This window comes from Pelodiscus sinensis, chromosome 4, assembly GCF_052426305.1.
Source record: "Pelodiscus sinensis isolate ZL-2025 chromosome 4, ASM5242630v1, whole genome shotgun sequence".
In the NCBI taxonomy this organism is placed as follows: domain Eukaryota; kingdom Metazoa; phylum Chordata; order Testudines; family Trionychidae; genus Pelodiscus; species Pelodiscus sinensis.
In genome coordinates, this window is record NC_143055.1 from 51226130 (window position 1) to 51239248 (window position 13119).

A 13119-nucleotide genomic window follows, 5' to 3' on the forward strand; every position below is an offset into this window, starting at 1 on the left:
TGCTTGGTGCACAAGAACGGGGACATCAAAAAGCAACACAGAAAAATAGGAAAATGACACCATGAAACAAGATGGGGACTAAACATAAAAGGACAAATCCTCTCCCAAGCACAAAACCAGAGTAAAAATTAGACCATCCACACAAGCTCTACTTTGGTTTGTGAATTGGCTCTGTCCTCTCCACACCCAGTCCTTCCTCTATGTCCGATTCTTCTGATCTGTGGGCGCACACGTGCAAGAAAATATGAGAACACGACTGTACTCCATTTTCAGGAGAATTGTATGACAAGCTGCAAAATACCTTGCATGAAAATGCAGTTTATAACAAGCAGGATTTCTATGGGTCATTAATTTGTCTGCTTATACTTCTATTTCCCCTCTCAATTGCAAGAGAACACTTTCCCTGATGACTCTAAGTGCTAATATTCTGTTCTCCTGGCAAATCCATTGAACACTGTTGTTTTGCCAGCGATTAGCAGAACCAATGTTTTACTAATATGCCCTTGGACATTTTTTACACAATAGTGGTGCATAGTATAAATGACTAGACACAAAGGGATGTTTACCTGTAGTAAAGTACTTGTAAGCTTACTATTTTTGTTTCCTCATGCTTTGCTCTTCAGCAGTCAAACTAACTAGCAGCATTCAGTGAGTATAGTGACGAACAGCATATAAGAACATGAAGAGGAGAAAAGAGATCTACTCAATGTTCCCTTGTCATTTATATTTTCCAATCCCTTTTAATAAAGTGAGATAATTCAGCCATAAAAAAGTTGTGACCTCTGTAATGCTACAAAACAATGATACAAAATGTAAATAGTGCAATGTTCGGTATATATATAATATATATTTATATTTTAATATATTATATTTATTTCTACATTAACAGGCTATAAATATTGTGTGCCATATTTGCTTTCTATTTGTGAATCCCCCAGCATGACATTATAGTACAAAACCACAAAATACATAAAGAAACACAGTAGAAATAGCTGTACATTTTAAAAATCTTGCCTATATACAGTGTTATTACAGCTCTGGGCTACAAAGAACAGTTGAAAGCCTGTTCAGCAAATAATTAAGTTGAAAAAATCACCACTCATAGGAATTTGAGCTGCCATGTAACAAGTTATTGTTACTCAAAAGTTTATGGGTCAAGTTCTCCACTGCTGTAAATTGGAGCTGTGTCAGTTTATACCTGCACAGAATTTGGCCTTCTATGTTTGGGAAGAACAAGAGTTTAAAAATAAGTTATGAGTTAATTTAAATAAGAGTTTAAAAACAAGTTGCCTCTGAGCCTTAGGTTACTTCTCCTTTCATATCTGGCTGATATAGGGCCTGATCTATTGCCTATTAAAGTCCATGTGAATTATTGGCATGTACTTTCGCTGGTATTGAATGAGGCCCAAATTCACTGACTTCACTGGGAAAGAAATACAGCTCATCAGGTCTTACCACAGCAAATGTGTTCTCTGTCAAAGAGAGCAACTGTCAAACTTGTCTTTGTTTAATCCCATCTATATTTAGTCAGAAACCTTTAGACAGACACAGAGCTTAAATCGGAAGTTTCTTTTTTTTTGGTAGGTGTGAGTAAAAAAATAATTCTCAAACAAGAAACCAGAACAGCGATATTTCCTTCCTGGAGCCCAGCCGAAAGGAGAAACAAAAGGCATGGCTGGAGCTTTATTTCGTACAATTGGACGCACAAAGTGCTTTGCTGAATGTTATACCATTGCCTGTAGTCTTAGTGTCAACATGCATTTCAATTGGGTCTTGAAGAGCCCACAACCCAACTTTGTAATCAGAGAAACAAAATACATCATCTGTACAGTGTGTTGCAACTCAGCATGAGCTACTGATGTCTCTTGACCAAGCATCTTGTGACTCATCGCTGTGCAATTTGCTACATGAAACTCGTCTCCGCCTTGTGAAAGCCATGTCACATTAATGTGTATTTTCTTTATTTTGAGAATGTAGACGTCCTGCGCATAAACCCTGAATACAACCAGTCTAAGAAAAATAGGAATGTTCCGTGTGATTTCCTGTTTGTTCTGTTCTAAACAGGTGGTGAGCTGAGTGGAACACCTGCGTTGTAGGTAAGTGTCTGTGTGCAGCATGTTTGAGGTATGTCCTCTCTGGTGCTCAATAGTTCTGTCTCTTCAATGGAATAAACTGGGGTGTCCGTGTCATCAGAATGATATCCTGACTGGTAACCACTTGTCTGGTTTGAGGCTTCGGACATCATGGATTCGTTACTTTTACTGGGTACCAACCCACTGCAAGAGAAATACAAACAGTGTTGAGTTTCCTTTGAAGGCCATCATGAGGCACATCAACTTGTACAAATGGCTCTTCTCCAATACCAACATGAACTTGGCATAGTGCTGTAGTTAGCAAGGGTGGCTGGTATGTCTACATAAAAACACTTTTAAACACACACTTGATTATAGGAGCAATAATTTCCCCCTTAACTCTCTTGTGACATGCAACATCCTGGGGACATTCTCATGGCAGTGTAGGCTGACTGTGGGATTTAAACTGCGGCCCCTGAGAGGGAAGTGGAATGAAAGCTTGAAAATGTGTCAGTACATTGCAATGTGAGGTTGCATTTGTAATTTCAAATGTGTGCCCTGGGCCCAGAATTCTCCTCAGGTTAGCAGGGCACACGTGGAGCCAATCAGCACAAGTTTCCTGTGTGCTACTGCCTGAAGTTCTAAATAACCATGGCATACAGCACAGTGAGCACTACAGAGTCCTAGGAGCCCACTGACTTGTTACAAGACACAAAGTGAGGCATGAAGTGGGTTATTTTCTACACTTTACATAGTACACTAAGGCCATTCAGAGAAGAGTCTCTGTTTTGAGACAAATCATAGCCTAAGCCTCTTCTAAAATTTCTGGAAACAGATCATCTTATTCCAACATATTTGCTGACTAACCCTTACCTGAAGGGAACTGTCACTTGCTGAGTTCTGTCCCCCAATGTCTTCAGCTCCTCAGATGCAAGAACCATCCCACTGTCTGTCTGATTGTCCTTAAAGAGCCACAGAGATGCCAAAAATGTATCAGATGGAAATACACTCAAAAAAAGGAAAAGTAGCACAAGGAATATGAAGGGACAGAACAAATGAGAGACTTACATCTTGAACAATTTTTACTGCAGGTACTAAGGGCACATCTTCAAATGTTTTCACACTCACAGGTCGGCTTTTTCTTTTACTACCCTGTCGGTAGGGACTGTAAAGAAAAGAATGGGTTTGCTTTTAAGAGCAGTTGTTTAGGTGAAAATGACACAGATGGTATCAGAATCTTCTATCTTTCAACAGTAAAGTAAATTGTCCAAACATACCATGGAAACCTCAACTGAAACAGGGAAACTGACTAGAAACTGGCAAGTTTCTGATCTGTGGGTGTTGAAACCTTGACCCCCAAGCAAATCCTAAGAAACATCTTTTTTAAAACAACCACCTCCTTTTCTGAGTGAAGCTGTAAGTTTTCATTTCCTGGAAACTCCACATAAAAGTCTAACAAACAGAGAAACCTGGATCACAACCATCTTTCTTTGGATTGTACTTTTGAGACTCTTAGCTGGACCTGAGTCAACAACAGCAGATAAAGCAATCTGTCTCCTGTTAAAATGAGGGAGTTGAGATTACATGTTCCACATATCCCCTTTCTTAAAAGCTCTTCTCCAGAATAAGCCCTTCAAGCGGGAGGAATTCAGTAACCCAGCGACAAAGAAAACAGCAGTGGCCTACCATGGGGGAAACAGATGTCCAAATCAGCTTAACCTCAGAGTCCCCTCTCTTTACATAAGGGTAATGAAATGTACCTTGTTCCCAAGCTAGCCTACTTAAAACTGAAATGAAAGCTGCAGCAATACCGGCAGAGACCTAAAAAGGGATCACACTTAACTAACCGGGAAAAGAGGCACCAACATGGTTTCTGGAAGAGGAGGAGTCAATGGGACAAAAGGCAGCTCGGTATGCTGCAGTGAGATCCTAATCTGCTCTGTTGTCTGCAAAATGCTTCCAGCTTCAGGAACAGAAAAATAAATTAACCCAAAGTCGAGTTTCATATTCCCTGCTCTGCACCTCTTACAGCAGCACTCCCATTGCAGTTTCTTAACAAAATAAAAAAATGCTGAAGCCCCCTTTGAAATATGTGCTACCAATGTTGGTTTTTTTCCCATTAGTCATTACAGAATAACAGGAAGAGTGGGTTGGGAAAGCCATGTAGGAAGTGCTGCAAATGGAAAATGAGAGCAGTACTTTCAATGATATCAAATGTTTTCATCTTTTAAATATAAATATTATTGACCACCACAATGTTAAAACATGGCATTTAGGTGTGTAGTTATAGTACCTTGATTTCAACTGAAGTCCTTGTAGCTATTATTCTCCATGATCCTATACAAAAGCAGTATAGGGCTTGATCTTGCACCAGCAAAGTCAATGCGAACTTTGTCATTGACTTTGGGGGATGCACATAGTTACCGTTAAAATGGTTAAACTGGGGAAGAGTAGTCTGAAGGGGCTTTCTGATTCTTATAGGAAATCCATCAGTGGATTCTATGTCTGCTCCTGTCTCTTGTACCAAACCCCTCTGAGCCTCTTCAGAGGCAGTAGAAGTACACTGGTACCCATCCCGGGCATCCAGCATCCCAGAGGCTGCAGCAGAAACCACGGAGAGGCCTATGTGAGAACATTCCTTCCTCCCTTCCTCGCATTCTACATGGAGAAGCCCTTTTCTCAGCCCATATGCACAAGCTAGGTGCAGGTTCTGGAACTGGCCTTAAGTGACACTGCACCGTGTTGGATCAGACTGTAAGCTCTAAGCAACAGGAATCATCTATGGTACATTTATACTGTGCCTACCCCAGCAGAGCCCTTATCTGTGACTTGTTGCTACCAGGAAACAAGAAACATATAACAATTGTAATGATCAATAACTGACTTCCATTTGCTATCAGTTCATGGCCCACCTAACAATGTGCTCGTTTTCTGGGTAGAAATATCAGGAGGCTTGTGTAAAGATAGGCTTTTGTTAATTAATCCAATTGCTAGGTCTGTCACTCTTACTATACCAGGGGGTGGTACGAGAACCTGAACAGAACAGCAAAGAATGACTAGACATTTTCTAAGGACTAGCTAACAAATACTGCCCCAGCATTCTGGGCAAGAGACTGAGTTCTTGAATGTGTTGTGGGAAAAATGTAGGTTATCACAGGTGTTTCAGAAGATGAGAAACTAGAGTTTTGCAGATCATCCTATGGAGACCTTATGGATTTATTTTTATCCCTATGGACAAAGTTAAATATGGACTTCAGCTGCTGAAACCTCTTCCTTTCATTTTTCCTCCCTCAACCTGAACACAAGTGCCTAGAGACCACAATGGGATGTTCATCGTATAAAATACCTAATTCCTGCTGTGTAGTCATAATGGAATTTAGGATCGCAGACTTCCTCTTCCGCCATACAGGAAACAGGTGAGGTTGGCAAAGAGAGTCCAGAATCCTCATCCATGTTCAGTGATACCGTTAGAGGAAGGACAATGTAATCTTTACCATCCTGTAGGAGACAGTGAAAAAAAGTCAGAGGAAAACTGTAAATAAGAATTCTTACAATAATATTGAAGCTATGGGGGCTGCTTTATTGGACTGTTCATTATGTTATATTTGCTGACACAAATCAAAAGACTTGAACTTGAAGGGACACTGTCAAAGAGGCTTAGATTATAAAGACAGACTTTCTAATGGTTTTACAGATCTAGACAGGAAATGAAATGTTTACTTTTTAATGTTTTATTTCAGTTACAAATGTAAGCTTCCTGTCATGTTTGAAACCCAAATGACACAATGTCATTTTAGGCCAGGAGAACGGGAAAGGGAAATCAACCATAAACTGAAAATGAAACTGACCTGAGTGAAATAAAAGGCAAAAAAAATGAGCAATAAGTGAAGATAACAAAAAGATTAAAATATTTCAATGGCAAATAGTCTAAAATGATGTAACAATAAGGATTTTTAAAAATTAATTGTATACAGACAGTGTACCTATAGGATAATGGTATTGTCTAATTTCTAGTTGCTGAAGTCTCCTCACTGATGTACAGAGACAAATTATTTTTACAAGGAATGTCTAATTCATTAAAGTACCAAAGATAAAGCAGTATGTTAAAATGATCATATTCTTGTAAGTAAATTGGCCTAGAGGATTATTATGATCTTTTTTCAAGATTCATTTCTCAGTTGAATTTATATAAATTATGTATACACACACACACACACACACACACACACACACACACACACACACACACACACGTCAAGTGGTAGGAAATCCACAGAAATGAGTGTTTATTTAGTTATTTATATGGTCCCACCAGCACAGTAACTGAACACCTATCAGTCTTTAACGTCTTTTTCCTCCTGGCACCTCAGAGAGACAGGGAAGTGCTATCACTTCCACTTTACAAATGGACAACTGAGTCAGAGAAACTAACTAACTTGTCAGGGGTCCCACAGGAAGTCCCCTGAATTCTACACTGATGTTCTTACCACTGGCATGTGTGTAGTTAACAAGCACCAAGTAGTCAGTGGGAAGTGGGACCTAAGCAAATGAAGTGGGGTATAGGATACAGCTGGACAATCTGAGGGGACAGTGGGAAGCCTGGCTGGGAGGGAGAAGTACACATGGAACAAGTTGTGTTACTATCACAGATCTCTGTGAACCTGGCCCATCCCATCAGCCTCAGCTCCCCCGCTGATGTGGTGTAACGATGGCGCAACAAAGGCACCACTGCTTCATTTACAGAAAATTGTGATATGGGCATGGTATCTATATTCCACGTACCTGACGAACATTGGCTTGCAGTAAATTTCCCAGGTGCTCCACTAATTCAGAAAAAGTAGGTCTTTGCTTAGGTTCTCCATGCCAGCAGTCCAGCATTGTCTGATATCTAGTGGGATAGATAAAATCATGACAACGTCAGGGCAATGAGGAGGGCATATTGACCTATTCAGATTATTGCTATTACTATAAAGCATATTTGTAAGTTCTTACATTTCTGGTGTTGTATAGTCCGGTGCTCTCATCCTTGTTCCTTCTTTCAGTCGTCTACAAAACTCCTCATCAATTTTTACACCAGGATATGGCGAAGCTCCTGAAATGATAATGGATGCACTTTTTTTTTTTTGTTAAAGAAAACATTTAAAATTCTGGTGCTGATTTTCAACCAAATGATTTGTACATGAAATTACTGCTATGTGAACAAGCCAGGCAATTAGAGAATTTTACATGTGGAAAGTCAAAACTTTCAGAAAATTCTCCCAGAATATTTCACTATTTTATTAACCAGCTCTACTGTTAAAATTAAAAAGAGGTTCAGTGGAAAATAGAAGTGACTTACCTAATGAAAATATCTCCCACAGCAGAATGCCAAAGGACCATACGTCACTCTGAATAGTATATACTCTATCAAAAATTGTTTCTGGTGCCATCCATTTTAGCGGTAATCTGGCCTTAAAGCATTTTAAAAAATAATTAAGCTTTAGTAAGAGACAGGAAGAAGAGAACTTTATTTCCCAAAACTGCATAGTAAAATAGAATAGTTAGCATCATTTAAATTAAAGATTTATTTTCCAAAACTTACATCTCCTTTTCTGACATAATCTGGGTCTTTGTAGATGTCTCTTGCCAAGCCAAAATCACAGATTTTAACCACATTATTCTGGGATAAGAGGATATTACGGGCAGCTAGGTCCCTATGGATGCACTGCAAAAAAGAAGAAGAAAACAAGTTTATAAGTTTGCTGTTGTTGCAGCTCTACTCAGAGAGTTAATCTATTTCACATCTGTGCTGACCTCTCCCTCAGAGGCCAGATATTTCTTAAATCCTAATAAGTAAAATAACCCCCAATGTCAACAGAGTTACTGGTTTTTAAAGTGGCTTTTTGATGATTATAATTGACCTGAAAACAAAAGTCTTTCTGGGCCAAGTCCAAACACACATCTGTTTAGCCAATAAGCAGCCATGGCCTTTGAGGTTAGCCAATTAATTATCCCAGGAAGTTGATACAAAACAGGTCAGGATCTCATTACCACAGTTTTACTTTGCCTCTATTCAAACCACATTCCCCATCGCATCTATGACACTTCACCCTTTTTAATATATTTTGGTGAAAAATGTCATACAACAGGACCAATGTTGAGATTATTCTCTGTTGGGAACAAAGTTGGAAAAGCACATCTCTACCTCTGCCTGTGTGACAGCCACCATCTTGGACAATGCACCAGGGACATCCAGAAGTAAATCACAAGCCTCTCTACAGCTTGACCTACAGAAGCAGGCTCTGTAGCTGGGAGGTGTAACCAGTGTTCATGCTCTATAAATCAGGCACAGAAGGGGACACAACACACACCCTACATGACCAGTAGGTTACACATGCAGGATTGTTCTTCGAAAAACAGGTTGAAACTCTCATAACTGGGATCCTTTGGTCCAGCAACATCCATGGTCCGGCATGGATGCTGCAGGAAACAGAGTCCCAGTGGAAGGCAAAAAGTAAGGATCCCTGCAGGGCTGGCAGGGCAGTGGGCTGCCTGTAGGGAGCTGATGGGGGGGGGCTGCCCAATGTGTGATAGTGGGGCCTGCAGGAGTTGGGGAGCTGGCTGGGAGGCCAGCAGCTGAGCCGAGAGGCCAGCAGCTGAGCCGAGAGGTCAGCAGCTAAGTCGGGAGGCCAGTGGCAAGGGTCCAAAAATGTCCTCTCCTGGTCCGTCAAAATCCCTCATCTGGGACCAGTCAGGGACTGGGGGTGCCAGATGAGGGAGGTGCAACCTGTATATTTTTCAGGCCTTGACAAAAACACTTTTAAATGACTAAAACAAAAAGGGACTCTCCAATATTTCTTGGGAGACTATCTCACATTCTAATACACACCACCATCATCTTATGTGTCCAGTGATCCAGCTTAAATTTTTCCTTTGCATATTACCCAGTACTCTTTTTTTTATGCCTGGTATCACCTTAAACAATTACTCTTTCTTCTTGGTGCTTACAACCTTCAGAATATTTGCAAATGATTAGCTATTGTTTCATCCCATTATAACTAGTTAGGATCAAATCTTGATGGGGCATCTGTACAGGGCTGAAATATTGTGTTTTCTTTGTGTCAGAAGGCCAGGCAGAGATCCACTAAGGGGAAACTGACAATACCCATACATATGCATCTCTTAGACTCCAATGTCTCTGAGGGTATGTCTACACTGCCACCCTAGTTCGAACTAGGGTGGCTAATGTAGGCATTCGAAGTTGCAAATGAAGCCCGGGATTTAAATATCCCGGGCTTCATTTGCATCTTGCCGGGCGCCGCCATTTTTAAATCCCCCTTAGTGCAGACTCCGTACCCGCAGCTACACGCGGCACAGAGTAGGTAGTTTGAATTAGGCTAATTCGAACTACCGTTACTCCCCGTGGAATGAGGTGCAATTCTTCAGAGCAAAGCCCTTTTATTCTATCTTGACTCCATTTATCAGGAATTGGTCCCTAGTTCCTTTAATCTTTTCGCAAAGTTCATTCCCTTCAGTCATTAATCATTCTACTATGAATAATGAACAATGAATCTTATACAAATTGCTAACATTCATGTCACTCAAAGCACCACACATAGACTGTTTCACTTTGTCGTATTAATGGCTCTGATATTTTTGGAGCAATCAGAAAATGTTGTGGATGGTTGCCAGTCCAATGGCAAAATATTACTTCCTTCTATAAATTGGTAAGATTCTTTTCTATGATGGTTAACGGTAAGAAAGATGGCATTTTTCTGAACAGAGGCTTACTTTGCGTGAAGCCAAGAACTCCATCCCTCTGGCCACCTGGAAGCTATAACAGATGAGGTCCTCCATGCTCAGAGGGTTCTTGCAAAGGTCTTCAGAAGCTGCTGAAAGATGCCAACAGTCAAACACATTCATTTCACCGACAGACATAATTTAAACTATACTGTCAAACCCGTGATCAGTAGTAAGCACTTTACATTACTGTAAGAGAGACCCATGTTTAAATCTCAGGCTTGATTTTTTCCAGCATTTATAAGAGATGGGAGAGCTGCAAGCACAGTTCATGTAGTTCCTAGTGAAAGGAAAGCCTTGCACAGCAATCCCAGTGGATGAACTAGGAGTGGAACTGAAGGAAGCCCTCACCCTGCCCCATTAGGGAAGAAAGCACCAAGGTAAAAATACTTGTGAATCACAGAAAAATCGGTACTTGAAGGAGAGACACATTTAATCTTGCTCTCTAGTAAATTGGAAGTGTAAGGTCCATAACCACAAATATTAACAGCCCACTCCTTGCTCAGTCCAGACATCATTAGGGTATCTGCTGAGTAAGAACTGCTGTGCTGGGTAGAATGATCTTCCAGAAATTTCACCATGCACACAAAACCCCAGGCCTGCCGACAGGAGGGGGCAGAACAAAGGGGACAATTACCCCAGGGCCTGGCAATGTAAAGGGGCTCCTGGCTGCCACTACTGCTTTGCCAAGGGCTCCTGGCTGCCACTGCTGCTGGAGCGCCGCTCCGCATGACTCTGAAGGCTGGGGGAGAGAGGGGTGCCATGCTCTGGGCAGCACGGAGGGCTGACTTGCCCTCAGCTCCATCACTTCCATCCTAGGCCCTGCACCCTCTGGAGCATGGAGCCTTCCCCCTCACACACACACCCTGCCTTGGGGCCTGTGGTGGCTGCTGGCTCCACTGCAAAACCCAACAAAACCATATTTCCGTCAATACTAATTGACATGTACAAGTAGGCAATGTAAGAAAATGCTGCCTGACAGCTTTTTAGGGTTTGATTCAAGGACATGATTCAAGGACATTTACTTCGTGTGTTTCAACAACTAAAGTTTTAAGAAAAAAAGTTTCAAAAGAAACATGGATTGCCTTGAAATTATGCATCAAATAAAGTTAAATTCTGCCAAGCCTTCCTATAGCTGAACAGTGGCATCGCTCCAGATGAGACTTAGCCCTGCAGCAGCCCCTACCAATGACAAATGGCCCAACACAAAGGGTGCGTCTAGACTGGCAAGATTTTGCGCAAAAGCCACCGCAAAAATCTTTGTTTGTGCAAAAATCTTGTGCAAAATCTTGCCGCCTGCCTACACTGGCCGCAAGTATTTGCGCAAGAACACTGACTTTGTACTGTACAAAATCAGTGGTTCTTGCACAAATACTCCGACGCTCCCGCTCAGAGATAAGCCCCCTTGAGCAAGTATTCTTGCACAAGAGGGCCAGTGTAGACAGCCAAGTTAATTTCTTTTGCAAGAAAGCCTGATGGCTACATAAGAACGGCCGTACTGGGTCAGACCAAAGGTCCATCTAGCCCAGTAGCCTGTCTGCCAACAGTGGCCAGCACCAGGTGCCCCAGAGAGGGTGGACCAAAGACAATGATCAAGCGATTTGTCTCCTGCCATCCCTCTCCAGCCTCTGACAAACAGAGGCCAAGGACACCATTTTATCCCCTGGCTAATAGCCTTTTATGGACCTAGCCTCCATGAAATTATCTAGCTTCTCTTTAAACTCTATAATAGTCCTAGCCTTCACAGCCTCCTCTGGCAAGGAGTTTCACAGGTTGACTACACGCTGTGTGAAGAAGAACTTTCTTTTATTAGTTTTAAACCCGCTCCCCATTAATTTAATTTGGTGTCCTCTAGTTCTTCTATTTAGGGAACTAACAAATAACTTTTCTTTATCGGCCCTCTCCACACCACTCATGATTTTATAGACCTCTATCATATCCCCCCCCCCTCAGTCTCCTCTTTTCTAAACTGAAAAGTCCCAGTGTCTTTAACCTCTTCTCATATGGGACCCGTTCCAAACCCCTAATCATTTTAGTTGCTCTTTTCTGAACCCTTTCCAAGGTCAAAATATCTTTTTTGAGGTGAGGAGACCACATCTGTATGCAGTATTCGAGATGAGGGCATACCATAGTTTTATACAGGGGCAGTAAGATATTCTGGGTCTTATTTTCTATCCGTTTCTTAATAATTCCTAGCATCCTATTTGCTTTTTTGGCCACCGCTGCACACTGTGTGGAAGTTTTCAGAGAACTGTCCACGATAATACCAAGATCTCTTTCCTGATTTGTCGTAGCCAATTAGCCCCCATCATACTGTACGTATAGTTGGGGTTATTTTTCCCCGATGTGCATTACTTTACACTTATCCACATTACATTTCATTTGCCATTTTGTTGCCCAATCCCTCAGGGTATGTCTACACTACCCCGCTAGTTCGAACTAGCGGGGGCAATGTAGTCATCCGCAATTGCAAATGAAGCCCGGGATTTGAATTTCCCGGGCTTCATTTGCATGAAGCCGGCCGGCGCCATTTTTAAATGCCGGCTAGTTCGAACCCCGTGCCGCGCGGCTACACGCGGCACGGAGTAGCCAGTTCGGATTAGGCTTCTAATCCGAACTAGCTGTACTCCTCATGGAATGAGGCGAGGCGTACAGCTAGTTCGGATTAGGAAGCCTAATCCGAACTGGCTACTCCGTGCCGCGTGTAGCCGCGCGGCACGGGGTTCGAACTAGCCGGCATTTAAAAATGGCGCCGGCCGGCTTCATGCAAATGAAGCCCGGGAAATTCAAATCCCGGGCTTCATTTGCAATTGCGGATGACTACATTACCCCCGCTAGTTCCAACTAGCGAGGTAATGTAGACATACTCTCAGTTTTGTGAGATCTTCTTGGAGTCCCTCACCGTCTGCTTCTCTCTTGACTATCCTAAACAGTTTGGTATCATCTGCAAACTTTACCACCTCACTTCTTACCCCTTTCTCCAGATCATTTATGAATAAGTTGAAAAGGATTGGTCCCAGGACTGACCCTTGGGGGACACCACTAGTTACCCCTCTCCATTCTGAAAATTTACCATTTATTCCTACCCTTTGTTTCCTGTCTTTTAACCAGTTCTCAATCCAAGAAAGGACCTTCCCTCTTATCCCATGGCCATGTAATTTACACAAGAGCCTTTGGTGAGGTACCTTGTCAAAGGCTTTCTGAAAATCTAAGTATACTATATCTACTGGATCCCCCTTGTCCGCATGTTTGTTAACCCCTTCAAAGA

At 41.9% G+C, this 13119-nt stretch overlaps 1 protein-coding gene across 2 annotated transcripts in view; it reads right to left on the bottom strand.

Moving 5' to 3' along the window:
- Positions 1-834: 834 nt before the first annotated feature.
- Positions 835-13119, bottom strand: part of KDR (kinase insert domain receptor) — a 43683-nt gene continuing 31398 nt past the window's right edge. The window contains exons 22-30 of one of the 2 annotated variants that reach the window (XM_075930409.2): positions 9843-9940; positions 7654-7776; positions 7411-7522; positions 7065-7164; positions 6855-6960; positions 5419-5570; positions 3141-3237; positions 2946-3034; positions 835-2276 (exon numbers count right to left, since the gene is read on the bottom strand). In XM_075930409.2, the coding sequence (XP_075786524.2) occupies positions 2057-2276; positions 2946-3034; positions 3141-3237; positions 5419-5570; positions 6855-6960; positions 7065-7164; positions 7411-7522; positions 7654-7776; positions 9843-9940 (1097 nt within the window). In that variant the 3' untranslated portion in view covers positions 835-2056. Of the gene's footprint in view, positions 2277-2945; positions 3035-3140; positions 3238-5418; positions 5571-6854; positions 6961-7064; positions 7165-7410; positions 7523-7653; positions 7777-9842; positions 9944-13119 lie in introns of both variants that reach the window. The other variant, XM_075930408.2, reaches the window with a different exon arrangement.